The sequence below is a fragment of the Clavispora lusitaniae genome (genome assembly GCF_014636115.1).
Source record: "Clavispora lusitaniae strain FDAARGOS_655 chromosome Unknown tig00002663_pilon, whole genome shotgun sequence".
Classification (NCBI taxonomy): domain Eukaryota; kingdom Fungi; phylum Ascomycota; class Pichiomycetes; order Serinales; family Metschnikowiaceae; genus Clavispora; species Clavispora lusitaniae.
The window spans coordinates 1,650,928-1,672,790 of record NW_027093982.1 but is presented as its reverse complement, the minus strand read 5'-3'; the positions used below and the strand labels follow the sequence as shown (position 1 = coordinate 1,672,790).

Sequence of the window (21,863 nt, the reverse complement as noted above, 5' to 3'; positions counted from 1 at the left end):
AAAAAAAAAGGGAAAGACACCTATACTTTAGCATAAACTATTCCCACTCCATCCATCCACAGGCCCGTATAGCCATACATTCCCACCATGCGGCTTGATTGAGGTGGTTCGAAGACAGATACATGCCCTCCATTCGTGTTTCCCAACATGCCAGAAGAACGGCCTGTGTTAGTCTCAATGCATATAGCATCCACCCATTGACCGCTTCTAAACAGCATCTTCGTGATAAATTCACCCGGCTGAAGAGTGAACTCCGTGTAATGTGGTTTTTCATTGCCAAGCGTCACCTTCTGGGTTGTACCACCCGAATCATGGGATTTTGGAGGGTCGATGGACAACTTTCCCATGACTTTTGCTAAATAATCTCTTTTGGGTACAGGTGGTGCGTGGTGTCCATTATTCGAAAAGAAAATGGAAATACCGTCCAACGCAAAACCATGGTAGACACGAATATTTGTAATCCTCATTACGTCAAAACCAATAAATTTCATGTCACCCTTTGCTGAGCCCAATAGGTCGCTTTTGTAACCTTCAATAATCCCTCTTCCTAAATTGAAATCACTTTTAATGACAGTATCCGATGAAATCTGCGAGCTCTTCTTGAAATTCTTAATGTACAAATCACCAGAAACGGACAATACTCTTACGTCGAATTCATCACCGGCTCTATCCCAGCTTTGTTTGAATTTGCAGGACAAGTCCTTGTAATCCAATGTAATTTCATGCTGCACACCAGGCCCGCCATATGATTTTGGGAAGAACGGAATATGAAATCTAGCCAAATCTTCACCACAAAGCTCAATCATATAGATTCCTGGGATAGATCTCACTGTCAAGACTCCCGATGCCACAATATACAGAGATGGCGCTTCCTGGTTGGGATACAGTTTGTTAGGCATAAAAGTAGACGCTTGAATTTTTGGAAAAGTATCATCGTTCTTATCAACCGGAATACTGAAAGAATCATGATATAAGTATCTGATGAGATCCCGGATGTTCCAATGGCATGTCTTTGGCCAGCACCCATTCCGGTTAATGCAACAGCCCTGCTTTTTATCCCGGTCACAGTACGCTTCTCTCGTCATAAACGACCTATTCCACCAAAGGTAATCACGAAGCATAACACCATCCGTTTGATGAGGAGATCCAAACAGGTGTCCAATTTCGTGCATGAATGCACCCATGCAAATGTTGAGGCATTCCCATGAGGTGGAACATTGAGAGGCGTCATTTGCTACTTCCTTCTTACTTAATTTTGTATCATCCAAAAAGCTGGGAGTAATCTGAGGAAACGTAAGAGGAAATGAGTGAAGACCATGAGAGCCAAAGATCGCCAATTTGACTTCTCCGGTGCCTCCACCGAGTGCAGCATGTGTCACTATCGTATTTGAATCCCAGTGAGAATCGAGGTACATTACGGCGCATTGAATGGCCGTATCCGTATCCTTGTATGGTTGGTAAAAATCCTGTTTCTGAATCAAATCTATAGCATGGTTAAAAAGCCAGCCACTTTCTTTTGCCTTTGGGTTTTGTTGGGCATAGTTTGGATCCCGCAATTCTTTGACGGTTTTGGGCGAACGAATGACATGAATCTTGGCTTCAGCATGAGGGATCTTAGACTGAAGACTGTAGCCGAACACACCTTGGAAATTCTGCATCTCTTCGACAACTTGAAAAGTACGATTGCTTAACCCCACATTATGAAATTCGTCTTGTGTGTATGCTTGCATCATTCTAGCCGCAACTTTTAGTCTTTGAATGGCTGTATTCAAATTAGCTAGTTGTCCCTGCTGCAATTTATAATTTGGCATATCATAGGAGCCGTCGGAATCTTTTCCGAGAATCACACAAATGTGCAAAGGTTTATTTTCGGGAAGCGGGTTGAAGAAAAGAGTTAACTCTGACTGATCAGCTGCTTTCCGCCCGTTCTCAAGAAATCCACCAGCGTTTAGGCGGGCTTTATCCCATATCGTCACTTTGAATTTGTTTGGTTCGCCTGGAGACACATGTAAGAGTGCTTTGAAGCAGCCGTTGTTTACTTCAAAGAATTGTGGGGGAAATACCAGATTCTCATTATTGATAAATTCTATGACACCATGGTCAGTTTTTGAGCTTGTTCCGGAAACAATGACAGTAGGAGAAGAAACAATTTCTCCATTCTGATAATTAAACTCGATCATGAGGTTTCGTCGAGTATGAGAAAAAGAATTCGTAATTCAAAGTAGTACCTGAATTTAAGTGTTAGGTGTCATTCGCGTCAATCTATTGTCGCTCAGCCCCACAACATTCTCGGATGGGGCAGTTTCTAAGTGTCTAAACATCAATATGAAGGTGCAAAGTTGCTGTGGAAACTTTTTTATTCGATGTCAATTACTTTCTTCTCCTTTTCCATGACCCTTCTTTTTCGCTTATATTTCTGAGGTGGGGCTAGTATACTGTTCCAGAAACGCGCATTAGTATCAGTAAGCAAAGTACTATCAGGATCTTTTACCTTGATAATTGAATACCAACAACTTTCAAGCTACCGATTCTTTTTTTAATTCTCCACGATGACAAGGCGTTCTAAAAGGATTGCTAGAACAGATGAAGTAAGGAATTTTCGCATGAACTCTGAACCTATTGACTTGGATAGCGATTTGGAAGTTGTTGATGTTGACGCGGATCCTAAAGAATTGAAAAGCGATACTTTACTCCCGGAGACTATTCCTGATATAGGAAATGACAATGATGAAAAGGAAAACTTGGATAGCCTTTCGATGCATGAAACTTTGAAATCTAGAAAACAAAAACATAAAAAGAAAAAATCAAAACAGAAGCAGAAAAACGTCGAGCTTAGTGCTAAAGAGGCCTCAATTCTCTCTAGTGTGATGAAAATAGCAAAGAAGTCTCCTTCTACAGAAACAAAAGCGAAAGAAACTTTGGTTCAAGAAGAGTCATCTCCCAAACCTGACGTGAGTGGCACAGAGGAAGGAAGGGATGACGCCGCTCACAACGGCACTGATGAGGAAATATCTATCATTCAAGTCGTTGAGGTGCCTTCAGAGCAAAAGTTTTTAAGAAAAAGAGCTCTGAAGGAGACACATCCATCTAACAAGAAGCACAAGCCTGTCGAGGGAGAAGCAACCAATGATACTAGTACAGAAAACGCATTATCCGAAGAAGAAGCAACCAGTCATACTGATACAGAAAACGAATTATCTGAGGAAGAATCATATGGAAACACAAAGATATCTCCGCAAATTGATGTGAATGAATTATCCTTCGAAAGCAAAAAACTTCCTTCGGTCATTGAAGTAGAGAGCTCTTCAGAAGATGAAATGGTGGAACCTCCCACATCGCAACCGGTATCTTCCACTCCCAAATCTTCTATCCGTCTTCTATACAATTCTAGTTACAAATTGACTGATGAACTCACGGACACTGACGTAAATGTGGATACAGTCACAGTTCATGATTTAGTTGGAGCTCCTGATCTTCTAGAGACGTTTCAATTCAATTTCAATGTTGATTTAGAATACTTCCTAACATTTCTTCATCCCAATTTTGCAAAGAACAAAAGAAAAATTGTCTTTGTCACCGGAACCGCGTATTTGGCTGGCCATCCTTTGCGAGAAATCATCAAAGCAAAGTATAATATCTCTGAATGCATTGCTCCTTTACCGAATCGCTTTGCTTCGCACCACTCCAAAATGATGATCAACTTCTATCCTCATGACCAGGTTGAAATAATCATTATGACTTGCAATTTGACCCAATTAGACTTTGGTGGTTTAACACAATCTGTTTGGCGTTCTGGGAAGTTAAAGAGAGGGAAGACCACCGCAAAATTGGGAAGCAGATTCAAGCAAGATCTTGAACGTTATCTCTTGAAGTATAAAATGGCCACGATTGAAAAAGTTGTTCAACGGTTACGTGACTATAACTACAATAGTGTTGGTGTCGAATTAGTGGCTTCAGCTCCTGGGACGTATAGTATTGATCATATTGATGAAAACGATGAAACGTATGGTTATGGGAAACTCCGGCAGGTACTTCAACGCAACGATTTGCTCATAAAGGATACAGAGAAGCACCACAACATTCTTGCGCAGGTTACATCAATCGCATATCCGTACTCGAGCAGAAAGGGTGACACTGCCTCGATTCTTTCGCATTTGCTATGTCCGTTAATGTTTTCTCATTGGAAAAAGCACCTTGAGCCGGGGACCCAGTCCACACTGAAGCACCAAGAAGAGTTCAAATACAAGCCTCAGCTTGTCTTCCCGACTGTAAAGGAAGTTGCTTCTAGTAACTTTGGATTTCTTTCTGGAAGTGCTGTGCATTTCAAATACTCTGGTTCACTCATTCATCAAAAACAATATGAGCAAAATGTTAAACCATATTTATGCAAATGGAGTACGCCAGAGAACGTCACCGGCCGGGAAAGAGTAACCCCGCATGTGAAATACTATGCCTGTGACAATGGTGATGGTTGGAATACCTTAAAATGGGTACTTGTTGGAAGTCATAACCTTTCAAAGCAGGCGTGGGGATACCCAGAAGCTAAAAGTAAGGGTCAAACTTTTGATGTTGCAAGTTATGAACTCAGCGTTTTAGTGCCTGGTTCAGGGAAAAACCTCGTTCCTGTCTTCAAAAAGGATGTACTGTCAGATACAAAAACAATCCCAGTTCGTTTTCCTTTCAAATTACCTCCAACAAGATATGGGGAAAATGATTTGCCATGGAGTGCTGGGTCTGACTACGGAAAATTGAAGGATAGGTGGGGTAATCTACATAACGGCGGTTATTCCCTATAGAGTAAGATCTCGAATATTCCCAATCTTTTGCCCTGGAGAGTTTTTTTTTTTTTTTTAATTCTATCTTTGTTTTAGTAGTGTCTGTGAATGTGACGTTTTGTATCGTTCTTTAGTGCGTATTTTTCTTACGCGTTTGGACGCGCGCGATTCTCATCTAGACTTACAGTCATTTAACCATCTCAAAAAACACATACATTTGAAGGCAAAGACTGCCAATGTACATTAAGAAGATCATAATCCAAGGTTTTAAAACCTATAAGAATACAACAGAGATTGACCTCTTGTCACCGCATTTTAATGTCGTTGTTGGAAGAAATGGGTCAGGAAAATCCAACTTCTTCGCTGCCATCAGATTTGTCCTTTCAGATACATATACACACATGACTAGGGAGGAAAGGCAAGGCTTGATACACGAAGGGTCTGGAACCGTGATGTCTGCTTATGTTGAAATTATTTTTGACAATTCTGATCGAAGATTTCCTATTCAAAAGGACGAGATTGCGATCCGACGTACCATTGGGTTGAAGAAAGATGACTACCTGATGGATGGAAGATCTGCCACGAGATCTGATATAATGAATCTCCTAGAGAGTGCTGGATTCTCTCGTCTGAACCCCTACTATATCGTTCCCCAAGGAAAGATAACAGCATTGACAAATTCTAAGGACTCCGAAAGATTGTCATTACTAAAAGAGGTTAGTGGTGCAAAAGTCTTTGAAGCAAAACTTAAAGAGTCCACAAAAGAAATGGCACACTCTAATCTCAAAATGGATCGAATTGACGAGTCTATGGAGAAATTAGAAGAGAAACTTTCCGACTTGCAATTAGAATCTAATGATTTGAAAGAGTACCAGCAATTGGAGAAGAAACGAAAAATTTACGAGTTCAACCTTTTTGATCGTGAATTGTCCTCACTCAGTACGCAAATTCAAGAGTACGATGAGGAATATGAGTCTGTAATTTCTTCGTCACATAAGGATATTCTGGAATTGGAAAAAAGAGAAAAATTGTGTCAAGATCTCCAAACGGAAATCGACTCTCTTCTGTCTAAATTGAAAGTATCATCTTTAGAGAAGGAACAGGCAGCGTCGGATTACAATCGTGCTTTACAAAATGTGGCTGAAAAGGAAGCATCAGCAGCTGAATTATCAAGTACCCTCGGTAATATACAAGCAGATGCTGAAGATCAACAGGAAAGGAAAGCCAAACTAATTTCAATGATCAGTGCGAATGATGCTACACTTCTTAGTGAACTCAGACCCAAGCTAGCGAGGTTAGCTGAAGAAGAAAATGCTCTCAATGAGGAAATGGCAGATTTAAGCTTGAAACAGCGATTGCTTTATGCCAAACAAAGTAGGTTCCTGAAGTTCGTCACAAAAGCGGAACGTAATGAATGGCTTGATGGTGAGGTGAATAAACTAACCGATGATTTGAAAGCAAAGTCGCATCAATACGATGAGGTATTAGAACAGAGAAATGAAAACCAAGAAAAGCTTATTGAATGTGAAGGGTCCATAAATGATTTGAGAGCAGTATTGGATGACGAGAATCAGCAAAAGAAGATCCAGGACATTGAAAAAAGGATCGAAGATATAAGGGCGAAAATCACTGGTCTTTCTGATGAAAGAAAAAAGTTATGGCGAACTGAAATTAAAGTCCGCTCGCTATATGATTCTGCAGAACATGATTTTATGGCTGCCATTCACAAAGTGGCTCAAACTATGGACAGGGCACAAGCCAAAGGTCTTGATGCTGTGCAAGAAATTTCTGAAAGACTTAATTTACAAGAGAACGTATTTGGCACATTGGCTGAGTCATTCACAATATCTGACAAGTACAAGACTGCGGTTGAAGTCATTGCTGGAAACTCATTGTTCCATGTGTTGGTAGATACAGATGAAACAGCACTGGCAATTATGAGTGAATTGGTACGCTTGAAGGCTGGAAGAGTGACATTTATTCCTTTGAACAGAATCAACGTTACTCCCACCACATTCCCGGAATTAGAAGGACATGAGTATATTCCGCTCATCAAGAAAATTAAGTATAGTAACAAAAAGGTCGGGAAGGCGATTGAGCAAGTGTTTGGCAAAGCAGTGGTTTGTGGCAACCTTCAAAAGGGTTATGAGCTAGCTCGTTCCTATAACCTAAACGCAATCACATTAGATGGTGATCGTGTAAGCACAAAGGGTGTTATCAGTGGAGGTTTCCGAGACTATAAGACATCACGACTTGAGTCTTTGAAAATGAAAACTAGAAAAAAGAAAGAGATCATGAAGTTGAAAGAGGAGCTAGCTACTTGTGCTGAGAGACTTCGCGTTGTTAATGAAGACCTTACGTCAGCCACTAACCAACTTGATACCGAACTCGCAAATGTGGATAAACAGAAAGCTTCATTGGAACCACAGAGAGCTGAACTTCATCATTTGTTGGCTAAGAAATTCAACTTGGAAAAGGAGATCACTGCGAATCAAAACACGGTTGATACTTTGTCCTCTACGATATCTAACCTCAAGGCAAAACTTTCACAGTACAAAGATGAAATGAACTCAAAGTTCAGTCAAGCTTTATCAGAATCAGAGACTGAAGAACTTGCTAATTCATCAGCTAAATTGTCAGAGCTTGAGGACAAGTTGAATCAAACTGTCAGTGAGTCAGCAAGCTTAGAGACTCAAATCTCTCTCTTAGAGGCGGAAAACTCGAACTTCAATGCCCAATTGAAAGCAATTTTAGTTTCGGGGGATCACAATGAGGTTGGTGCAAGACAGCAAGAAGTCCTGGTTTTGTCCAAAGATATTGAAGCATTGAAAAAGAATCTTAAGGAATTGAAAAAAGGGTTGGATTCAAGCATTTCCAGGCACGCTGAGCTTTTACTGCAAGTGGAAACAAAGAAGACTGAGCTTGAGAAAGAAAATAAGCATCAAGTGCAGACTGTTAAAAGATTGGAAGGAGTCGGGAAGAAAACGGAACGAATCCTTTCTAAAAAGGCAATTCTTAATAATAGACGAGAAGAGGTCCAAGAAAAAATAAATGAGATCGGCGTACTTCCTGAAGAGGCCTTCCAGCAAGAAACTTTTGCTGGCCTTTCTCTGGATGAACTACTTGTGTTTTTGAATGATACTAACAGGGAATTGAAGCGATATGCACATATAAACAGAAAGGCGATGGAGCAATATGCTACATTCACCAAAGAGAAAGAGCAGTTAGAAGCACGAAAGGAAGAGCTTGAGAGATCCAAGGTTTCTATCGAACAGCTTATGAAGTCTTTAGAGCAGCAGAAAGGAAATGCTATCAAAAAGAGTTTTGAGCAAGTTTCAGAAAGTTTCCAAGAGATTTTCGAAAAGTTGGTGCCAAATGGTATTGGACGGTTGGTCATGAGAACTAAAGAAAACACAGATGGTGTCCTAGGTGACCAATCTATCGAGGATTACGTTGGTGTTTCAATTCAAGTGTCTTTCAACTCTAAAGAAGATGAACAACTCCAGATAGAACAGCTCTCTGGTGGTCAAAAGTCACTATGTGCTATAGCTTTAATTTTGGCTATTCAAAAATGTGATCCTGCGCCATTTTATCTTTTTGATGAAGTGGATGCAAATTTGGACACGCAGTACCGAACAGCGGTTGCCAATATGATTCAAGCATTAGCCAAGTCCGCCCAGTTCATATGTACAACTTTCCGGCCAGAGATGTTACAGGTTGCTAACATGTTCTTCGGCGTGTCCTTCAGCAACAAAGTTAGCACAATTCGAGAAATTCAACAAGAGGATGCTCTTTCATTTGTCGAGGCTCAGCGATAATCAGGCAATTCCCATGCGCATGAATGGCTGGACAGGAAAAGAGGTATGAAGTAGAACAACAACCATCAAATAAGGGTGTATGTTGCACCTGTGTATTCTAGTTTTTAATGGAGTAATCAGTGGAGTTCAAATTGAACAGAAAATTAAAGAATGTAAGTCTTTCTTTCAAAAAGCATGTTTGCTCGTATTTATGAGCTTGACTTCGCGTACCTGTGTCTCTTCGCGTCAGTTATATAAGAGTACAATAGAACCCACTCTTTTTGTCCAATAATGAAAGAAAAAATACTCAGTCCGGAGCAAGTGAAAGAACTCATTGCCCACGGTAAATGTATTGTCATCTTCGAGGATAATGTGCTTAATTTGTCTTCATGGATCAAATATCATCCTGGTGGAGACAAGGCTGTGTTTCACATGGTGGGAAGAGATGCCACTGATGAAATGTTAGCGTATCATGGAGAAGAGACCATATCATCGTTTCTCAAATGGAGAATTGGAAAGATCAATTACAAATGGAAAAATCTCCTTCCTCCCATCCAAGGTGGAATTTACAGACCTGGTGCGATGGCCAAAACCGGGTTCAATTCAGATAAGTTAGGAGAAGCGCTAGACGCTGATTCTCCATCAATTTCAGAAGTTTCATCCGAGGCGAGCATTGATGTGGGTGTAAGAGAGGAACTCTTTCTAGCAGGATACCCGAAAGGAAATGTGGAACCTGTCGTGCCACAAGGAATAGAAGTGGTTTCAGCTGACAATAAGGATGAAATCTTCCCCGTAAATAAAAAGGTGATTGTGAATCCGAAAGAAATGATGCAAGAGTTCGATAACAACCTTACTCAGAGGGACTTGTTTGACTTACCGCTGCTCGATTATGATACTCAAAAAGAGATTCGCCAGAAGTACAACAAACTTCATACTACCATTATAAAAAGAGGCTTATACAGATGTGATTATGGTGATTACGTTCGAGAAATCGTCAAGATTAGTTCCATTTTCCTCTATTCATTTTCCTTTTTGCGCTTGGGGTACTATACAATCAGCGCCATATTGATGGGCTTGGCTTGGCACCAAATGACATTTATTGCTCATGATGCTGGCCATGTGTCTATCACTCACGATTATCAGATTGACAACCTTTTTGGCATGTTGATCGCCGACTGGTTTGGCGGCCTCAGTCTTGGGTGGTGGAAAAGGAATCATAATGTTCACCATTTGATCACCAACGATCCTGTTCATGACCCAGATATACAACATCTTCCATTTTTTGCAGTTAGCACGCGACTTTTCAACAACGTTTATTCCACGTATTACGACAAAGTCTTGTGGTTTGATGCAGTGGCAAAGAAGATGGTGCCCATGCAAGAATTTCTCTACTATCCCATTCTCGCGTTTGGCCGCTTCAACTTATATCGTTTGTCATGGACGCATTTGCTTTTAGGCCAAGGTCCAAGGCATGGTCCAGCTGCATGGTTTAGATACTTCGAGTTAGCGGGCTTATCTTTTTTTTTCTACTGGTTCTTTGTTTTAGTCATCGGTAGCGTGGAGGGCGGCTGGAACAAGTTTTCGTATGTTATGGTCAGTCACATTTGTACAATGCTTGTGCATGTGCAAATTACACTCTCTCATTTTGCCATGTCCACAGCCGATCTTGGGGTAAGTGAAAGTTTTCCGTCCCGCCAGTTGCGTACCACAATGGACGTCGATTGTCCACAGTGGCTTGATTTTTTACATGGTGGTCTTCAGTTCCAGGCTGTGCACCACTTATTTCCCCGTTTACCTAGACACAATTTGCGCAAAGCACAAAAGTATGTGATTGATTTCTGTGAGGAGGTTGGATTGCCATACTCCATTTATGGCTTCGGTAAAGGCAATGAGATTGTGATTGGTAAATTGGCAGAAATTGGCAAGCAGTGCTCAATCATGCTAGATTGCACGAAGAAAATGAAGGAAGACAATCTTCCCATTTTATAGTTGGACATACTGGTTTAGGTGCTCTTTAGCAATTTTTGATGTATTCATTATCTAGTGGTTATAGTTTGAATGCTGACCTCTGATAATTCATCCATTGATAAAAATTCCCAACTTCTATATTCTGTTCCTAGATAACCCTGTTCCTTTCACTTCTACATCGAAGTATCCCGGTCAATAATGCCTTGTGCATCCAAGTAAAGTACGAAATCCATCACTGCATTGTTCTGGTTCTCGAACAAGTCCCGCTGGACAAGTTTCTTGAATAACGATCCCGATGTGGCCTCTGATGCTTCTCGTGTGTACCTCTGCGGAATATTCACTTTGATTCCGTTTATGCTCTTCACATTTCCGCCGCTGCGATTGTGACCGCCGGAGTTGGCAACTTCATGAGAGTTCTTACACTTGGCTCCAAATTTACACTTGCCGTTGCGAGCGTAAAACTTACAAACTTGCTTCTTGTGACCCAGAGGAGTTTCTTTTGGTACTTCTGCTACCGCTTTCAGTTCTAGCTGTGCTTTCTTATTCTCGATGTTTTTCCGCGTAGGCCAGTTTTTCCTACGCTCTTCAATCCATTTGGCAATATCCTCTTCTGTTTGAAGCGTGATGGTAGTTCCCTCAATGAATATAGGTTCACTTTTCTTCGTGTGCACCTCTTCAACCACGTCCAAGTCTGTTTTAGGAGCGGTTGTTGGTGTAGTGTTTGGAAGATGAGTAGGAAGATCTTCGAAGAGATCTAGCTTGGGCCGTTTTTCTAAATCAGTCAGTTGGGTGCCTGACCTTTTTGCCCGTAAAGGGGGAGGCGCATAAGAAAAGTCCATGTTCTATGACCATCGGGATGGGCTGTGTGAGAAAAGGTCCAAGCCTCCGAGGGCGCCAAGGGAAAGTCCGGGGGTGCCTTTCTCAGTGATCCGAGGGGTACTTTCCCGATTCGAACGCGAGACGAAAGTTTTACAATAGAGATGTAACCTGATTCCGGGGAAACCGAGGGTCTTTTCTGCCGCACTAATTTATATGCACTCTCAATGCTGTCAACATGCCCCGACACAGATATATTTAATTGTTTCTTGTCCGCAGCGTGCATCTTTGCTCCACCTTCTTTTTCCTTCATCGCTCATGGTATGTGCCATCTTTATTTGTGGGCCTGTTCTTTCTAACGTTTAGTCTTATTACCAACAGGGACCTCCTCCTCCACAACAAGGTGGTTATTACCAACAAGGACCACCACCGCAAGGTTATTATCAGCAGCAACAACCAATTTACGTTCAGCAGGCTCCACCACAACGTGACAATGGAGGGTGTTGTTCAACCTGCTGCGGATGCTGTGCAGCTATTCTCTGTTGTTGCTGCGCTGAGAGCTGTTTGGACTGTTGTTTTTAGAGTCTTCATAGGAATTGACGATTTGCGGGTTTTAAACCGGCGTCTTCAGGCTCGTGGTAACCGCACCAACCTGAACGGGATAGTAGACACATTGATCACATGGAAGTAGCCAGTCGGGGTGAAGAGTCGGAGATTGATCTACATTAACTCCGCATAGCGAACGTTTCGCGCATGATGCAAAGAAGCGAGTCGGAGATCAAAACGTAGCGCGCTCCATCTCGGAATTTCTACAAACCATGCTCTAGAAGGGCTATAGCTCATAATAGTGTATACACCTACTTCTTCTTGGAAGTGCTGTTCTTTGGCAATTCCTTGACGAATGGAAGGAATTCAGGAGAGCCAGGAATGTATTTTCTCAACACCTCTGGCACAACGATACCATCCTCCTTTTGGTAGTTCTCCAAAATACAGCACAAGGCTCTTTCGGTAGCAGACAAGGTCGAGTTCAAGCAGTGCACGTACTTCTTTTCACTTTGATTTTGTTGCTTGATGCCGCATCTAATCTCCAAGTTCCGCGATTGGTAGTCAGTACAGTTGGAGCAAGAGACCAACTCCTTGTATTCCTTTTGGTAAGGGAACCATGCCTCCAAGTCAAACTTCTTGGCAGCAGCATTGTTCAACTCACCAGAAACAATACCGACAACTCTGTAAGGCAAGCCGAGGCTCTGGTAAAACTCCTCAGAGTTGGCAATCATTCTGTCAAACTCTTCCCAAGACTTTTCTGGCTCGGTCAAGACGAATTGCTCAATCTTCTCGAAAGCGTGCACTCTGAAAATACCCCATGCATCCTTACCATGAGAACCAGCTTCTCTTCTGAAACACGAAGAGTAACCAGCGTATCTAATAGGCAATTGTTCGGCTGGGCTCTCAAACCATTCGCCAGAGTGGTATGCGGAAATTGGCTGCTCGGAGGTGGCAATCAAGTATTTTTCGTCATCTCCATCCATAACCTTGTATAACTCTTCGTCAAATTGGGATAATTGCGCAGTCTTCGCCATGACGTCTTTGTTCATCATCACTGGAGCTTGCAATGGAAGGTATCCCTTCTCGTACAAGAAGGACAAACCGTAGTTGATCAAAGCCTGGTTCAAGAAAACACCCCATTTTCTCAAGAAATAACCACGGTGACCAACAATCTTGACACCTCTCTCTGGATCGTAACCGTCCAACTTCAAAAGAACTTCGTGGTGAGAAAACTTGGCTGGAGCATTTGTGGCAGCAGCAATTTCACCAATTTCTTTCAAACCTTCAGGTTTCCAAGTTCTAACCAACTCGTTGTTCTCCTCATCCATAGAGTCAACAACACTTTCGTGAACAATGTTGCCCACTTGATTAACCTTGAATCTCAACTCAGCGTCCGCCTTTTGTTCGGCTTCGGTAAGTTCCTTCTTTTCAGCAGTCAACTTTTCCTTTTCCGCCAACAACTCAGAGGCATCTTCCTTAGCCTTGAACTTTTGTCCAATCTGTTTTTGTAGCGCGTTCAACTTTTTGTTAGCCGCATCCAAGTCGAATCTGATGGTGGTCCAGTTTTTGTAACCAGAAATAATCTCATCTACAATTTCAACTGGAGCGCCTCTTTTTCTTTGAGACTCCTTGATTTTGTCTGGGAATCCGCCTTTGTCGGCAAGGAAAGCATTAATATCCAACATGATCAGTTGATTAAAAGAATTTTCGTACAACACTTTTTTTTCCCTATTAGTTCTGTATGCAGGTTCTTCACCTGGTACACATTCTGGTTTGTGATTGCAAACTTAATTTTTCGTAGAAAGTGACATTCTTTCTTCATATTTTACACTTTGCCCCAGCGCAACTCCTCTTATTCCTTTTAGTTTTCCTCGACTCTTTTTTCGTCTTTTACTGCTACCATGAGAAACACTTCGGAGGCGTTCTCTTTGTTGAAGGATAAAGAATTCTAAAATTGAGCGATTATCTTCTTCATAAATCTCTTAACTTGTCTATTAAAAGAGTACGTGTTGAAATCGGGGAAGGAAACTCAATGTCGCCTGACATATCTACCCAGTTCCTGTGCAATGAAATAAAAAGAGTAAAGCAAATTGGTCTAAAAATTTATCATGAATGGAATCAATGCAGATTCCCTTCTGCGGACACACTAGAAGAGTAAATTTTGGAACAAGCACTTAGCAATTTTCGTGCATTTGTTGGCGAAATTACGTGAAAACCGTGAATACGCCACGGGTTACCAGCCATGATTGAACAACAAAAATTTTCTGTCACTTTTTTCTTGAATTTGAGCTTATTTTACATTTGGCCGATTAATTTCTTACTTCCGCCTATTCATAATATAGTATTCACGTTCTAGTAATATCTCAAAGTGTTTGATGCGCACCAAGAAAGTAGTTGATGCGCATTTAACGTATCTTACAGTTCGCAATCTTTAGTAACTGGCTCATTGCTAGTATTCCTCACGCGGCGCAAGGGCCTGGGTAGCATATCATAGACATTGTCAATCCGAACCAATTGAAAGCGTCTTTGTGCACTTGTGCAATTGTTTCCACCCTATCGAAAGATCACTCGACTTCAAATATACTAATCACCTACACCAATAACCTATCTATAATCTGCGCTCACTTGAGTTACATCGGAGTTTCTGCAGTTGCACTTTTTTGATAGCCGTGGTACTGTCCCGAATTTTCTTTGACCATGGATACTCTTCTTCTCGAACGAGCCACCGGGCGAATCTCGGCACGAGCGTGTGCGGCAACGGTGACAGAGTCGCTCTATGGCTCACTCTCGCCCAGTACGTTTCGCGCGCACTCTGCCGCAGTCAACTCGCTTGCACTAGAAAAAGCAGAGTACCGTTATCTCCTCAGCGGGAGTGGCGACTCGAGTCTTCGGCTCTGGGATTTGAGCGAAGACGAAATTGGACCGATACGTCCGCCGCGTGCTATTGCAACTGTTTCTCGGCGCACAGCCCACCGCTTTGGTGTTTCTGCTCTACGATGGTGGCCCGAAGACACAGGTATGTTTATTTCGGCCTCCTTTGACCACACAGTACAGGCGTGGGACACTAACCGCATGGCCCCGGCGCATGTTTTCGAGGCCGGTGCGCGTGTGTATGCTGTGGATGTCTGTGCGGCGCGCGCCAATCGCTTTAGCTCGCAGGCTTTGGTGGCAGTTGCCAGTGACCAGCCGCAGGTGCGCCTATTAGATCTCCGCGCGGGCGCGGCAGCACATACGTTGCAAGGGCATAAAGGTAAAACGTTGGCTGTGACATGGCATCCGCAACAACCTTCTATTTTAGCGACAGGTGGTTTTGATGGAGAGGTGAAGGTGTGGGATGTTCGGCGCGCGCAGAGCTGTCTTTGCCGAATGGATATGGCGCGCACTAATGCGTCTCGCGCTCGGACTGACATTTCAAGCGGAGGGTATTCTGCTCTAGCTGCCTCAAGCTCGGAAAGCAGCGACGACGAGAGTACAATCAATAATGCATCCATGTATGGGTCGCATCTGAAACACTCACCATTTCGGCCGCGGCAGACAAACGTCGATCGGCTGGAATATCTGTCCAGCACGCGTGCCCATCTGGGACCAGTCAATGGGCTTCTCTGGGATGAAGCGGGTCATATGCTATATTCTGCTGGCAACGACGATAAAATTCGCGTGTGGGACATGGAACACTCACCGCCAGTGAACCGACTAGTCAACTTTGGGCCGCTCACGCGTAATAAGTATCTTCAAACTGCACCGGTGGCACTCAGCGCCCGCTCGGAAGGAGAAACTCAACATTTGGTGTTTGGTGCAGATACTGGCGATGTGCTTGTACTTCGCGCGCTCGACGGGAAGTTGGTGGCGCGACTTCCAGGGCGAGTGCGCACTAGTGCTATGGTCGCAGGCGCGCCGTATTCAGCTACATACTTTGGTGGAACCATGTCGGGCGACATAGTAACATGGAGAGGAATGACAAGGCCACCGGCGATCGAGGGCGAGTACAAGGACGAGGAAGTTGATGATGTAGTGCCGTTGGATGAAATCATGTGTGGCTCTGGGGAAAAGGAAATCGCTGCGCTTTACGACGATCCCTATTTTAGGCGTGAATCTTCTTAATTTCAGGACACACTTTTCCCATCTTTGGTTCTAATGCGAATCAACTTTCAATTACGTCTAATTCGATACAGCATCTGGATGCCTTGCATTTAAAGCTACAACATGTAAATACTTAGTTTTGAACAATACTCCTACATTGAGTGATGGTTTTGAATCACCCGTAACGATAGAAATAAAAGTGAACAAAACCGTATTAAGAAAGCTTTAATCATCATTTGCTGTATCGCATTTTAGTGAATATATTTTGTGACCCATTCTGGGCGGGAGTTAAATCTGGCCTTTGATACTGAGATTTTTTTTTTTTTTTGGGACGCAAAGAGAAAATTGGTTTCTTGGCTATGTTCTCATTCTATGTAAGGTGATGGCAACAGCAGAATTTACAGAGTACCTTGTTTACGCAAATCTTTGTTTTAAGGTAATTCCATTTCGAGAGATTCTCCCAAAAGATGTACAGGTGCTCACATACACCATCGCGAACGAAGCTTTAACAATACAAACACGACATGAAACTTAAATTGCAAGTGGTGCTCATACCTGTAGCATCAGCGGAAATCCCGACGACAGATGTGCCATGCTACAAGAAGTTTCTTCACCTCACTGATCCGTATTGCACAATCGGTCAAGTGTGTGACGCACTGATCTTGCGATACAACAGACTTTATCCCGATGCGGATAAGCTTGTTGTCGAAGGAGTCCAAGATAATGATTGTTGTGACTTGGACCCGGAATTTGTTGCAGAAGATGTTTTCAGTTCGGGTGATGTGCTTAGAATTCTCGTTGACAATGTGCTACCGGCGTACTCCAGAGATGCATCAACCATTCTTCCCGAAGCTAGTCAAGACGGGACCAAACGGACAAACGAAACGGGAATGGATACTTTAGACAGTCGGCTTTCTAAGCGCTCCAAAACTATCTGGGGAGTGCGTAACGAGAGTTCTATGCTTCGAAGCAGTAGTCCGCCCAATGTCACGTCCCATGCAAATGCAGAAGAAGAAAATTTGGTAGCAATGAGAAAACTGAGGGAAGAGCATCCAGAATCACATGTGGACCCTGGAAATCCTACGTCGCCAGTATCCTTGCCTCCACCGGCTCCGGAACACGATGGAACAGTCCCCTTGATCCCACGTAAGAGGGATTCCCCCATTCCCGTCCAAAAAGGGAGGAGAATCACCTCTGGAATGTTGCAAGCGCCAGTTGGCGACAGATCAAAATCAATCTCTGCGTTCAGTGATAACGACGACGAAACTGATATTAGCAAAATGCCCCCTGGATTCAGGCGTTCAAACTCCTCTGAACCAGAAGAGATCGAAAATGGTACAGACAGCGACAACCTGGTTTCTCATAGGCTGCTCAAGCACACTTCAAAGCACCAGAATACTCAAACTAGCCCTGTTATACTCGCTCCTCCCAGTTCTGGTCCTGGTAAAACCCCATCTAAAAAAGGGCCACTTAACACCCTGACTCCAGCAAAGCCCTTTTTGAGCCAATCCCATGCGGCAATAAATCCCACGTCGGAAATCAGAGTCGAAATGCCCAAGTCGAATATGCAACATGAGCAGTTACCACAATCTGCGCAGTCTAAGCCAGGTAATCTCACACAAACGCATCTAAGTGCGCTTAATCATTCTAATACGCCTAATCTCAAGGATATGCAAAGAAACCAAAACAACATGATACATCAACCTTTAGGATATCAACCCACTCCACCGCAAGTTGCACCAGTGACATTTCAATCCCAACACATTGATACGGGAACCTTGCATCAAGGTCCAAAACCTATACCAGCATATGGCAGATTTGCACATACGCAGCAAATTCTTTTGCAAGGAACCCTGTCAACTGACGCATTGAAGTCCAATTCTCTCAAAACCAATATTGTTTCTGCTTCACAAAGTGTGCCTTCTGGAAGTAATATGAACCTGCAACAAACTCCCAATGCAGCTCACAATGTGGGAGCTATTCATCCAGAGGCGACTAGTAACCCTAAAGCTTCTACACAAGCTTTGCGTGATGCATCAGGTAATATTCCCCAGCTCATAGGAACCAATCCAATCAAGAATCCTACGATTTCATCTAATCAAGACAATACTTCCACTACTACTGATGCATCAAGTTCAGCCCACGCCATAAACACACAGCAAGCAGAATCAAGTACAGAGAAGCAAAGTACGAATGTGAACAGACCAAGATCTTCTGTCCACTCACTTATTAATCATGATACAAGCTTCATCCACTATAAGCCTCAGAAGAATGATTTGCAAAATAAATCAAATGGTACGTCTTCCCAACCTGCCACGTTTAGTACAAGGATTGAAACGGAAAAAGACAGAGCCAATCCAGCGAAGGAATCTCAGCCGTCGGATGGAAAATCAGTAAATCTCAGCAAAGAAGAGATCATTGGCATATTCAAGCACGGCATGCGCATTCCGAATAAAATCACACAGAAGCTCAATGTGTCAAAACCTAACGTTACCCCATTTATAGCGGCAGAGGAGGAAAAAAAGAGACAAATTATTGCTCAGCGCAATATGGAACAAAATGCGCGCGAATTGGACAACAGGCGCAGAGCAGCGGCTTCGGCTAGCCAAAGCTCAACTCGTGAAAGAAATTTGCGTTCTAGAGTCACGCTTCCAGGTATTGCTAATTATGTTACGAACCTTCAAATGAGTAACGAAGATGAGGAAAAAGAGAAGGAAAAGGCGCAAAGAGAGAGTGAACTCCCCTCTCCATTCAATGAATTTGTTAGTAAGTCTAAACTCTCTTCTGTTTTTGTTAAGATGAAAAAGTTAGACTCAAGAATTAATGCTCAGATTGAAAATGAAGTGGAAGAGGAAGTGGAAGTGAAAGCAGAACCAAACACTCCGAAATTAACGAAAACACTGGAACTGAAGGTTTTACCTACCGTTGCATCTATTAATGCAATGTCTACCAGGACACCCTCTTCTCCGAAGCAATCAAACCTAACTCTTCTGTCAGCAGGTACCGAGATTACCACCCATACCCAGACTATCCAGCCACTGCCGCAAGTTTCATCTGCTGAGGATTTTGATGTTAATGAACCTTTCGAGGATATCGTTGACTCCTCTGAAGATGCGCTTATAGAGTCAGCGTCAGAACTGCAATCTGAAGGCTCTTCGTCCGAGGAGGAAATAACTGCAGCGCGTAAGGAATCTCCTCCTCAAAAGAAAGCAGCAAGACGGGCTGTGCGCTCAGCATACAAGAAAAGGTTAGCGAAACAATTCTTAGAAGCCGAAATTGTTCTGATAGAATCCTCGGAATCCGAGGAGGAATCAGTAACAGAAGTTGTCAAGAGTAAGCAGAATTCTATCAGCGAGAATAACGATCCTGAAAAGACAAAGGAAAGTCAAAATGCTCAGAAAGCAGATGACACCATGACATCCGATATTAGAAAAGAATCGGACGTATCCAATTCATCTGTAACTCGAAGTATCGGCAAAGACGTTCCTAAGGCTGCTAATGATCATTTACAAGAAAAAACTAAATTGCAAGCGCCTGGCAACTTGAGTGAAAAGAAAATATCAAGTCCAGCTGTTAAGGTGGCAGTAGCAAGCTCATTCCCATCCTCGGCAAGTGTATCTGCTATTCCCAAAAGAGCTACAGATGAAGAAACAACGCCTTCCAAGAAACAAAAAGTTACACCTTCTATTTCTAAAGAGCATAACGGGTCAGTGGCTTCGGAAAAACCATCGAGAACCACTAACGGCTCTGCGATTGTGCTGAAGGAGACGGAGAATCTTGCCACACCAAAGGAGACAGAGAACCTCACCACGCCAAAGGAGACTGCGAAACCAGGACCGAAGGACAAACACGTATCGGATTCAAGGCCACCGTCAAGTGCTGAAGCTGAAAAGAGCACTGAAAAACAAGTGGTGCATGAACCTGCTAAATCTGTGTCCCAAAATCCTTCAGACCAGCTGAAGTCGCATACTGTTACATCAGCAAAGGAAGCTGTAGATGCATCTAGTTTGAAGCATAAAGCCTCAAATAAGGAACTAGTTTCTGAGAATTTGAAAAGTTCCAAACCAAATGCTTCTCCTGAAAGCTCAAAGCTGGACTCAAAATCTGTGTCAGGACAGAAGCTGCAGGTTTCCCTGGTAGATGCGCCTTCAGTCATAGGTGAAAAAGCTCAGCATCAGAAAGACGATCCCATTGCAGTTGAGTCTGAGTCATCTTCGTCTGATAGTGAATCAAGCTCAACTTCGGAATCAGACACGGATTCAGATACGGGATCAGAGTCAGGATCTGAAATAGAAAGTGATGGCAAGTCGGAAGCAAAATCTTCTGGTAGCACAACCAAAGTGATGGATGAAAGCAAGTCTGTTCGTAGTCCTGAAGAGGCTAAGAGTGATGTTCTAGTCGGGACTAAGCCTGAACATGGGTTGAAAACCAAACTTTCCAGTGAAGCCAACTCGGAGCATACAATTAAAGCAAACTCAAACTTCGAAAAACTTTCTGAGACAAAACCACCATCGCGAAATCTGGAATCCGAAAGTCAATCCGAATCCGAATCCGAATCTGGATCTGAGGAATCCGAATCCGAATCAGGATCAGGATCAGAATCTGAATCTGAATCGGGGTCTGAGGCTGAGTCTGAATCTGAATCCGAGTCGAGTTCCGGTCCTGAATCCGAAAAAAAGAATGGCATTAACGAACTGGTTGATTCGAATAAGCCAAAAAAGCCCGAGAATGAACTTTCAAGCGAAGGGACGAAAAGCTTGCCTAGAACTAACACCCATAGAATTGCACCAATCACTAAAGGTGATGAGAGTTTACCAGCGAATCTTTTGAATTCGAAAAATAGTTTGCAGAAAACAGTTGGAAAATCACCTTCAAGTTCTAAGAAACAAGATATTCTGGATAAGAAAGCTGCTGAAATTTTGAGAGAGGTTTCAAAACATAGGAGGAACAGCATGAATCACAACGGATCACCAGATGCAATTAAAAATAAGGAGACTTCAGACAATAAGCGAAGAAGAGCAGAAACAATCCTGCTCTTAGAAAACAGTTCTGGCAGTTCGAGCTCTGATTCAGATTCAGAGCCCAATGAAGACTCATCAGATTCTTCAGATTCTGATTCACCTCCAAAGAAGTTGGTTAAAAAGGCTGGAGTTGAAAAGGGTTCATTTGCGGCGAGTCGCCTTTTGCCTAAGCGTTTAAATTCATTGAGCAGCAGACCTCCGCCCAAAGCAACATCGTCTTCAACTCCACCAATAGACGTTTCTAACCGTTTCAGCGAAGGAGTTAGAACTGTTTCTATTGAGACTCCCTTTTCAAAATCATCTGATGAGGACAATATTCGAAAAGAAAAAGAGCACAGCGAGAGAAAGGAATCTTCTTCTAACTTTAATAAAGAATCATCGCTAGAGAAAAAATCACTTGCTACAAAAGTTCAAACAAAAGCAAGTACTGCAACCGCTGCAACCGCCAAGAGCAATGAAACGAAGAAAAGTACTCCATTAAGAAAACCGCTCTTGAACTCACTTGCAGACCTTGCATCGAGAGGTGTACCAGATGTTTTGGATGCAAAGGAGAAATCGAAGGCAACTCTTTCAAAAAAGCCACCTATTACGGTCGACAGTTCGTCTAGCTCTGACTCTAGTTCCGATTCTGATTCTGACAGCAACTCCGATTCTGACAGCAGCTCCGATTCTGATTCCAGCAACTCTGAGTCTGACCTGGACTCGTCTAATGGATCCAAAGGCTCGAAATTCGTGAGTTTGAAAAAATTGTCCGCAGAAAAAAATTCCAGAGAAAAAAAGAAAAGTAGGAGTGGTTTCTTCAGTTTGATGAAAGATGCGAAGAAAAGATCATAGGTCTCAACTTATCAAGTAGACCATTT

The 21,863-nt window shown here is 42.8% G+C and overlaps 9 protein-coding genes across 9 annotated transcripts; 6 read left to right on the top strand and 3 right to left on the bottom strand. All coding sequences in view use genetic code 12, as the record gives it.

Moving 5' to 3' along the window:
* Positions 1 to 20: 20 nt before the first annotated feature.
* Positions 21 to 2,180, bottom strand: FOB63_005397 (putative metalloendopeptidase; the record flags this gene model as incomplete). The annotated part of the gene is made up of 1 exon (XM_002616909.2): positions 21 to 2,180. The coding sequence occupies one exon, from the start codon at positions 2,178 to 2,180 to the stop codon at positions 21 to 23; it is 2,160 nt and encodes a 719-aa protein (XP_002616955.1).
* Positions 2,181 to 2,549: 369 nt separating this feature from the next.
* On the top strand, positions 2,550 to 4,796 carry FOB63_005396 (Tyrosyl-DNA phosphodiesterase family protein; the record flags this gene model as incomplete). The annotated part of the gene is made up of 1 exon (XM_002616910.2): positions 2,550 to 4,796. The coding sequence occupies one exon, from the start codon at positions 2,550 to 2,552 to the stop codon at positions 4,794 to 4,796; it is 2,247 nt and encodes a 748-aa protein (XP_002616956.2).
* Positions 4,797 to 5,011: 215 nt separating this feature from the next.
* On the top strand, positions 5,012 to 8,593 carry SMC3 (cohesin subunit; the record flags this gene model as incomplete). Its single annotated transcript, XM_002616911.2, has 1 exon — positions 5,012 to 8,593. The coding sequence occupies one exon, from the start codon at positions 5,012 to 5,014 to the stop codon at positions 8,591 to 8,593; it is 3,582 nt and encodes a 1,193-aa protein (XP_002616957.2).
* Positions 8,594 to 8,863: 270 nt separating this feature from the next.
* SLD1 (Sld1p) lies at positions 8,864 to 10,561 on the top strand (the record flags this gene model as incomplete). The annotated part of the gene is made up of 1 exon (XM_002616912.2): positions 8,864 to 10,561. One exon carries the CDS (start codon positions 8,864 to 8,866, stop codon positions 10,559 to 10,561), a length of 1,698 nt encoding a protein of 565 aa, XP_002616958.2.
* A 152-nt stretch (positions 10,562 to 10,713) lies between these two features.
* On the bottom strand, positions 10,714 to 11,379 carry FOB63_005393 (uncharacterized protein; the record flags this gene model as incomplete). The annotated part of the gene is made up of 1 exon (XM_002616913.2): positions 10,714 to 11,379. The coding sequence occupies one exon, from the start codon at positions 11,377 to 11,379 to the stop codon at positions 10,714 to 10,716; it is 666 nt and encodes a 221-aa protein (XP_002616959.1).
* A 295-nt stretch (positions 11,380 to 11,674) lies between these two features.
* On the top strand, positions 11,675 to 12,047 carry FOB63_005392 (uncharacterized protein; the record flags this gene model as incomplete). The annotated part of the gene is made up of 2 exons (XM_066102481.1): positions 11,675 to 11,677; positions 11,760 to 12,047. The coding sequence occupies 2 exons, from the start codon at positions 11,675 to 11,677 to the stop codon at positions 12,045 to 12,047; spliced, it is 291 nt and encodes a 96-aa protein (XP_065958244.1).
* Positions 12,048 to 12,213: 166 nt separating this feature from the next.
* SES1 (serine--tRNA ligase) lies at positions 12,214 to 13,587 on the bottom strand (the record flags this gene model as incomplete). Its single annotated transcript, XM_002616914.2, has 1 exon — positions 12,214 to 13,587. One exon carries the CDS (start codon positions 13,585 to 13,587, stop codon positions 12,214 to 12,216), a length of 1,374 nt encoding a protein of 457 aa, XP_002616960.1.
* Positions 13,588 to 14,599: 1,012 nt separating this feature from the next.
* Positions 14,600 to 16,003, top strand: FOB63_005390 (uncharacterized protein; the record flags this gene model as incomplete). The annotated part of the gene is made up of 1 exon (XM_002616915.2): positions 14,600 to 16,003. One exon carries the CDS (start codon positions 14,600 to 14,602, stop codon positions 16,001 to 16,003), a length of 1,404 nt encoding a protein of 467 aa, XP_002616961.2.
* Positions 16,004 to 16,506: 503 nt separating this feature from the next.
* Positions 16,507 to 21,837, top strand: FOB63_005389 (uncharacterized protein; the record flags this gene model as incomplete). The annotated part of the gene is made up of 1 exon (XM_002616916.2): positions 16,507 to 21,837. One exon carries the CDS (start codon positions 16,507 to 16,509, stop codon positions 21,835 to 21,837), a length of 5,331 nt encoding a protein of 1,776 aa, XP_002616962.2.
* Between the last annotated feature and the right edge of the window lie 26 nt (positions 21,838 to 21,863).